At 35.9% G+C, this 7969-nt stretch overlaps 1 protein-coding gene across 1 annotated transcript in view; it reads left to right on the top strand.

Moving 5' to 3' along the window:
- The window catches only part of EDIL3 (EGF like repeats and discoidin domains 3), a gene marked incomplete at its 5' end in the record, with an annotated part of 151632 nt that overhangs the window by 40150 nt on the left and 103513 nt on the right, over positions 1-7969 (top strand). Inside the window, one exon of the mRNA XM_057385077.1 lies at positions 5484-5612. Within this exon, the coding sequence (XP_057241060.1) occupies positions 5484-5612 (129 nt within the window). The remainder of the gene's footprint in view (positions 1-5483; positions 5613-7969) is intronic.

Here is a 7969-nt window from a genome sequence, read left to right as displayed (position 1 = left end):
AAAAATCAAAAACAAACAAAAAACACAAAAAAAACCCCAAAACCACCAAAACCCAGAAAAACAAAAACAACAACCAAAAGATCCAAACAAAAAACCGTCAAAAAAAAAAAAAAAACACCAAAAAAAAAAAGAAAAAAAAAGAAAAAAAAAGGAAAAACAACAACAACAACAGCAAAAAAGAAAAACAACAAATAAAACCAAAATAAACCAACAAGTTTTGGAAAAAGAACAGGCAAATACTAGACTACAAAGTATTAGTTCATTACTGTTGGTTCTTTAGACTTTAGTAGCAAAATTAGCATGTTTTTCAGAAGATATTTTCATGATTGCAGTGCCTTCAGGAGGTCAAAAGCACTTCTGCTAAGTMAAGTCTTCACAATAATATTGAATTAACAGAGTAGTCAGAGTGAGGAAGATCAGAAAACCTCAAAAGCTTTTATTATAACCTTGACCTTTTTTGTGCAATAAAGAAGTTTTCTGTCAGAGCCTTTAGGGACATTCCTGCTGAATGTGAATGCTCATCTCTGTCTCTGTGGAAGAMGGTCTCTTTTGAATAGGATTATGTTATAATTTGGATTTGTGTCTGCTCGAGTGTGMATTCTGCAATCTCACATTTGAAGGGACAGACCTTTCAAAACTCTATTTTGAGGTTTTTGAGGCAAGGAAAAGGTCGATAAACTTCTGAAGGAAAGGTGGTCTATCATCTGTGAATATAACGGTGGTAGAATTTTTAACTGTGTGAAGAAAACATACACGTCAGTTAGAAAAAGTCAAATACAAAGAGTCAAGAATTAAGCTCATAACACATTTTTTAAAATATCTAGCACAGATTTTTTGCCTATTTCCACAGCAGGATGGTTCAGCTTAGTCCTCAGGGTGCAGGAACAGCTGAGCAGCGGCAGTGGAGTGTTGGATTACCTGGAGACAGAGCCTAATTCAGTGTGATCATCCTGAACTTCCTCACCAYGGGAAGTTTGTGCCATTCTGTCAGCTCCTGCAGCAATGAGGCTGATTCCTGCCTTCCCATAAAGTTAAAATAAGTTGTTTGTCACCCTGGCTTCTTTTACACACATTAATTTCAAAATTCAGGAGCTCCTGATACGTAACCTTTGCCACATCTTATTTTGAAGACTTTGCTTTGGYAGAGGAAGCACCTGAAGCATCATGTATGACCAAACCTAGAGGAAAAATTCCATCTACTGATATTAAAACTGTGTGAGAGAGATGGAAATTTCAATTTATCAGAGGGGGAAAAGCCCTATTTGACATTCATATAAAGCCAAGAGGCACTTCAGAAAAGCTGGTGCCACAAAATCACGGAGCTGGGAAGTACTTTTCTTTAAAATGAAAAGCAAAACCATTTGATACCTGTCATTAGTTTGATGATAGCTCCCAATATTTGYTTTGATGGGATCCATAGCTTATCATGTCATCAGAATAACATTATCTATTAATCCTGCTTCAGYAATACTCCACAAAATAAATGAAGCAATTAGCTTTGTATCTTYGCCTTGATGTATATCAAGGTCAATATCTGTCTTAGTATTTTTCATTAAAGTTGTATTATTTCTACATAAAGAGAAAGTGGATTGATGCTATCACAAGTGTTAATGTTTTTCATTGCATTTTCCCTAATTTTACTTGTAAAAAAAGTGGTTATTTTTCATCTTTCACTCCATTGGAATATATATTTTTTTCTTTATTTTCTCCTCGGACTTTTCATATCTGCCAGTTAATCTTGACTTAGTAAGAGAAAGTGGGCTTTGATTTTTGCTCACCTTTCTGCTTTAKCACCCTTTTGAGTTTGGGGAATCCCTCTGTGAGGAAGATGGGCTGATGCTGATTTCTTATTTAATGCCTTTAATTTTTGAATGTCTTTTCTCACCAAAGCATCATCAGAATAATTTTCACCATTTATTTGGCAAAATAAACGCTCATGTTATTTTTCTCAAAGCAGATGCTTTTCTGGCTTTATTTGCTATAGACAAACTGATGGTTTCTCTCAAATATACAATTTCCACTGCAGTATGATACAAGGTTTTATTATGAAATTTTGGTTGACTCTACTTGTCAAAGTATAAAACAGATAACATGGTTCTGCCTTCAGCCCCTTTGAAACTCTGCTGAGGATGCATTTGTTTGATTCATCCATCTATAAAGTCTCAGAGGTTTTAGTAAGAACATCTAAAATTTAAAACCTGCTACGCTTTAAGTTAACTTTCAATATTTTTTCAGAAACGGCGTGGGATTTCAATTGAATAGCAGAATGATGTATTTTGGACTGCACTTATTATGTTGGCTAATGCCCCTGGAACTGAACAAAGAAGGACTCAAAAGAGCAGCAAAGTGAACAGATCTATTACTTTGAGTGCACAATTAATCTTGCTGACATTATTTTATATGAACATGGATAAAAATGCCTGGAAACCATACAATTGAATTCCTCTGCTCATTAATATTGATCAAATGTTGTTGTTCTCTTTGTTTTGGAAGCCACTTAAAGATTACCTGCAAARGTATAACAGCACTATTGATTAAAAAAAAAAAAACAACAATCCCTGAAGTCCACCGTTTTTGAAAATTTGTTGACATATTTTGTTTATTCTTTTGTTGGTTTGTTTGGGTTTTTTGCTTGGGGATCTTGTGTTAGTTTGGAGGGCTCTTTTTCCCCCCCTTTTTTTTTTTAAATAAAAAAAAAGGATATTTTTTTAACTTKTTACTATAGATCTGAATAACAGACCATATTAATCAGACTGTCATGGAATTAATTATCCAGCATTCAATACCATGTTGTCTAAAAGCCTACACATCCCTAGGGAAGTTGGTTTGGTCCTCTCATTCTCTGGCATCCCACACATCATTTTTGGTGCTTCTGAGAAATTATGGAAGAATTTGACCCCCAGACCCTTCAAGAAACCCAAACCTTCAGAAATAGCATCAGGGGTCCTGTAGATTCARTTTAAATTATGAAATAAAAATAAATAAGAAAATAAGTAAAGGGGAAAGTGTCATATGTGTGGGTGTTCATGAGATTTAAATATCCTGAAGATGTGTGAACTCAAAGTCTGGTCCTCTGGAGAATTAGGAGAAGCAATGCTAGGGTGACACAAGGTTTTTAATTTTCAATCATTCATTAATTTARAACACAGATTAGTCTAACCCATGTCTTCATCAGTGTTAACGAGTGAAAACTAGGAGATTGACATTTTTTTTAATTTCAGCGCATTTAATAAGGATGGTTCGTGGTTCTAAAAATAATTCTTGAACTACCTGCTTCCATTAACAAAAGTATCAAAACACCCAAAGCAAAAACACCCAACATTTATACTGAAAATAGAATTATTATTTGTCTACAACAACCAAATGCTCATGTTGTTGGTGTGGGGATTTTTCTTTTCTAGAAGAAAGGCTTAACAGAAGAAAAACATTAGTTAAAAATACTGTCATGCACCAGTATATTTATCACTATGCACCTCAGATGACCTTTTAAGACTTTGTAGTTTGGACTGATCTGAGAAAATGCAAAATATAAAGAAAATCAATGAAAGTAGGCTGAACGTGTGCTTAACAAGCCATACAGAGARAGCAGAAAGCAAAACGAGAAAGTAATTATTAAAAGATTTATTGTTCTTGGAAGATTAGAGATCTGCTTGCATAGAAACAATTAACATATGAGGCTGCCTGCAGGTACTCCCCAAACTGCAGCACTGTGATAGGGGCTTGAAAAAAAAAATTCTATATTTCATATTTATTGGGAGGTTGAAAGTGCAAATTATTAGATACGTTTCTTCCCAAATTATTATGAGGGAGAAATAGCATGAAGAGAAGCAATAGTACTTGAAAGACAAGAGTCTTTCTAAAATTAAGCATGTAGTGCTTAATTGCACTTTACTTTTAAACTGTGATGCAGAATGTGGATGGGGAAAGGTAAAACAGGCAGCAGCCATTCTCCTTGTTTTAATCTTCAAGATTTTTGCCTTTTTTTTTTTTTCCTATTAATCCCACTTGGAATAATCTACAGTACTTTCAGGTCCATTATTTTTTTTGTTCAGTGAGACATATCCCATGTTTAATGATGTACACCAGCAAAACCTCTGCAGAGTTGTGTCTTGAAACAGGCTGATGACAAAATTTGTAACAGAAATGTTCACCTGTGTGGCTTCTCTAATTGCAATAACCACATGGGAAACAAAAAACTGGGGAATGTGCTGTAACATCCTCATCATTCAGTTAATTTTTACACTTTGTAAATTAATATTTGCTTGGGGAGCTCAATTTTCACTAATGTGATGCCTGGGTGAAGGGTGCTGCTGTGAGAATCTGTCAAACAAAAAACAAATCTGTCATTTTGGAATGGAAAATATTTCCTGGGCCAAGAMCAAGGTGGGGATGGGGCACAGCTTTGGGGGTCTTTTCCTACCTCAGTGATCCTGTGATTCTGTAATTCCCAGCCCTGATTGTCAGTAAATTATACTGTAGATTTCTTTTCTCTTTTGTTTGATTTGTTTCTTGATTTTTTTTTTTCCCCAATGTAATTTTCAGCGATTATCACCTCTCTGCGCACATGGCCAAGGTTGCAAATAACATTCTTTATATTGACTTCACAAATCTTTTCACAGACATACCTGCACATGGGGCTTTCTAAAGGACGCTTGCCATTTCTTTAAAATGAGATTGGAAAAAAAAAAAATGATAAAAGTGATGTTTTTCTGGTAGCAGTCAGGTTGGGAGTGGTATTAGTAAGATAATAAAATGTAAGTAGCTCATTGAGAGTGCTCTTAAATGAGTAAATTTTAGACCTCAGGTTATAAAAATTGTTAAAAGATATAGTAATTGCAACAGAYTCAACAGATTCCAACCCATCTCCATGCTGACATTTTCTGCCTCCTAGCATGTGGTGTGTTGGGGAAAAGGAACATCTAGTCAGGAGAGGTTTTTTTTTTAAGTGGAGGCACTCAGTGGAAAAGGAATATTTGGTTTGGTAGCWGCTGCCTGCTGGCCCAGATACTCACATCTCAGAAAGTCACCCAGAGCCATCCAAAGATTTTTTTTGAGACTGCTAACCTGACATGTGGTGATCATTCAGGGACGTTGTACATGTCACTCCCTGCATGACAACCGTGTTTGATTAATACCCATTTCCTCAGCAGTGCAAAAGTTAGAATGCCTGTTATCTTTAACAGGAGAGCRAGATTTAGCTCCACCATCTCCTGTCTTCTCCCACATTAAAAAATAATGCTGTGATTAATGAGTAGTGACACGCTTCATATTTTTTCTTGTTCATAAAAATCCRTGCTGGCAAGTTGTCTGAAGTAAGCGAAGGGCGTTTTTTCCCCGAGTTAGTGGAATATGAAGAGGCCTGCACAAGGCATTTTATTTCTTTAATGAATGCTTACAAATGACTGGAATAATTATGGTTGTTATTGTGGATATGCACATACTTCTCTCTTTATTTATTTATTTTTTTTTGCTTTTTCTCTCAGGACCCTGCCTCCCTAATCCGTGTCATAATGGTGGGACGTGTGAAATCAGCGAAGCGTACCGAGGCGACACATTCATAGGATATGTTTGCAAATGTCCACAGGGATTTAATGGGATTCACTGCCAGCACAGTAAGTTCCACATGGTAAATTTTATTGTATTTATAGATAGGAGCCTTTTTTTATTGCCTGCACGGTTGAGGATTAATATCGGATCTGTTTTTTCTGAAGTATATCAGAGTTTGGCCTTTATGYTATGAGCGAGTTAATACCACTGAATGCTGCTGCTGCCTTCAGAAAATGACCTGACTACTGGCCACAACAGTGCATAATTTGCTATGCATGTTTTAAACCATGGCAAGGACAAGGTAAACATGTTTTTCAGGGATTTAATGCAAAAGCGTGTTTGAAATAGTGGGGATGCCTTCTTATGTCAGTACTGTTTGTGAGTTTGCTTTGATTCATGTTAGAAAAAAAAAGAATAACTAGAATTTCTGAATAAATATGTTTTCTGGGTCTTCCTTCGCCTATGTCTTTATAAATAATGAAATGTTTAATATCACAGTATCTAAATCCAAGGGCAGAATGTCCAAACTTACATCAGAATGTACACTTAACTCTGTTTAAAATACAGTTTCTGGATCTCTTTCTAATCACYATCATTCCTTTGGAGTACATTTCTTATTTTCAAGTCAAATTGGAAAMAACAGGTCAGTACCCTTGTCTTAGAGGGTGTAGTTAGAGAACTGACAATTCACAATATTGGAAAAGAAGTTTTGAGTGTTCTGGATTTGGCTGGAGAAGAGTTGAATGTCTCCACAAATATGATCTGCATTGTCTGTCATTCAAATAGAACCTGTGTTTTTTCACATGCTAAAATAATTTGAAATAAGTGATTGCCTGAGGAGAAGCTCACAAGAGAAATTTTGGGGGTTTTGTTTGGCACATGAGTGGTTCTTAAACCAAGGGCAGCATAGTTCTTAAAATCTTATAATGTTGATGCATTTGGGAGCCAGCTGTTACTCAGAAGGTAAAAAACTCAGGTAAATAGTCAAGAATCCAGTTCCACTCACATATAAAAATTAGTTCAGTCATTCAGATCAAAGTGAACAACCACTGAATCCAGCCTGACTAAATTAATTTCCCCATTTAGGGACTTGTTTATAATTTGTAATGTCAGGGACCCACACAGCCCAGCTCAACTACCAACCTCATRTTTGTTATGTGCCTTAAACACTCAGTGGAAAGTGTCTCCAAAGGCTGGAATATTGTTATTCAATTTCATTAACTTTGGTCACACTCTCATTTAATCACGTGGGTAACATGGGCAATTCCACTGACTTAATCTGGTGGAAATATACACCAACCTCTTTCCCTGTGAGAGTCAGAGGAACCAGACTTAAAGAAGTAAAAAAACACATGATTTCATCAAGCAAAATGTGCTGCTGAATGTGAGCTGTCCGAGAAATACTATCCTTTGTCATCTAATTAATGATAAAAAAAAAAAAAAATAAATACAGCTGGTGGATCATGGAGTGATTCATCAGAGTTGTTTGTTGGGTCCACAGCATCTTTTAAAAAATATTCAGGTATGTAGGTGTTAACTCATGATCCTGATAATCAGTCAAGTGTGTTTGCATCAAATTCAGAACAAAGCCAAGCTCTTGGCTAAACCCAGGCTCACAGAGAGGAAACCACAACCCCAGAAGCGATTTGAGCAAAGACAAGTTTATGTGAGGGGAAACTCTTCAGGGGAGAATGAAATTCAGCCCTTTTCAGATAATCTGCTTTAAAATGGGATGATAAATCAAATACCCTGTCCAGGATTTCAAAGGGTCTCTGGGGATGGGAGCTTTGAGAGGGACTCTCACAGAACTCTGCACTCAGGGAGAAGTGGACTTAATTTAACACTTCTGTGCAATATCACTTTAGCTCAATTCACAGYGTTCCTTTGGTAGAAATTCCTCTGCTTCATGAAGTTTAGCAATTCAATTCTGAGCTCACTGTAAATCAAGTAAGAAGCCTGTTGAATTTATCATAAAAAGATAGATGAAAAATGACCTCATTGCAAGGCACGTCTCTTCTTCCACACTGTCAGGAATTCCAAAAACCATGTTATGGTTATATTTCAGAAAGATTTTTTTGTTTTGGATTGCTTTCATGTTAATATTGTACCGTCAAATCAATTAAACCAGGTGACTGATTTTGAGGTCAAGATGCATTGTCAAAGTTGATATTTTACCATTAACATCTCCGTGTTTCTGAGATTTGTTGACCTCTGACCCATGTAAATAACTAATATGTAAACTATAAAAGAGATCATTAGCAATTTTACTAATTGTGTATTCTTGCTTTATTGCAAAACTGATATTAATTGGCAGTGGCTGTCTGAGAAGATTTTGATTACCCATTGGCAGTAAAAAGCAACAGTTTCTTTCCCATTTCAAAGCTCATAAAGTAACCAAAACCAGGACATTCTGCCTCAGGTA

This window comes from Malurus melanocephalus, unplaced genomic scaffold (genome assembly GCF_030028575.1).
Source record: "Malurus melanocephalus ecotype Western Australia unplaced genomic scaffold, MMel_1.1 scaffold_777, whole genome shotgun sequence".
NCBI classification, from domain to species: Eukaryota; Metazoa; Chordata; class Aves; order Passeriformes; family Maluridae; genus Malurus; species Malurus melanocephalus.
Note: the sequence above shows the minus strand (reverse complement) of the source record. Positions and strands in the feature narration are given on the sequence as shown.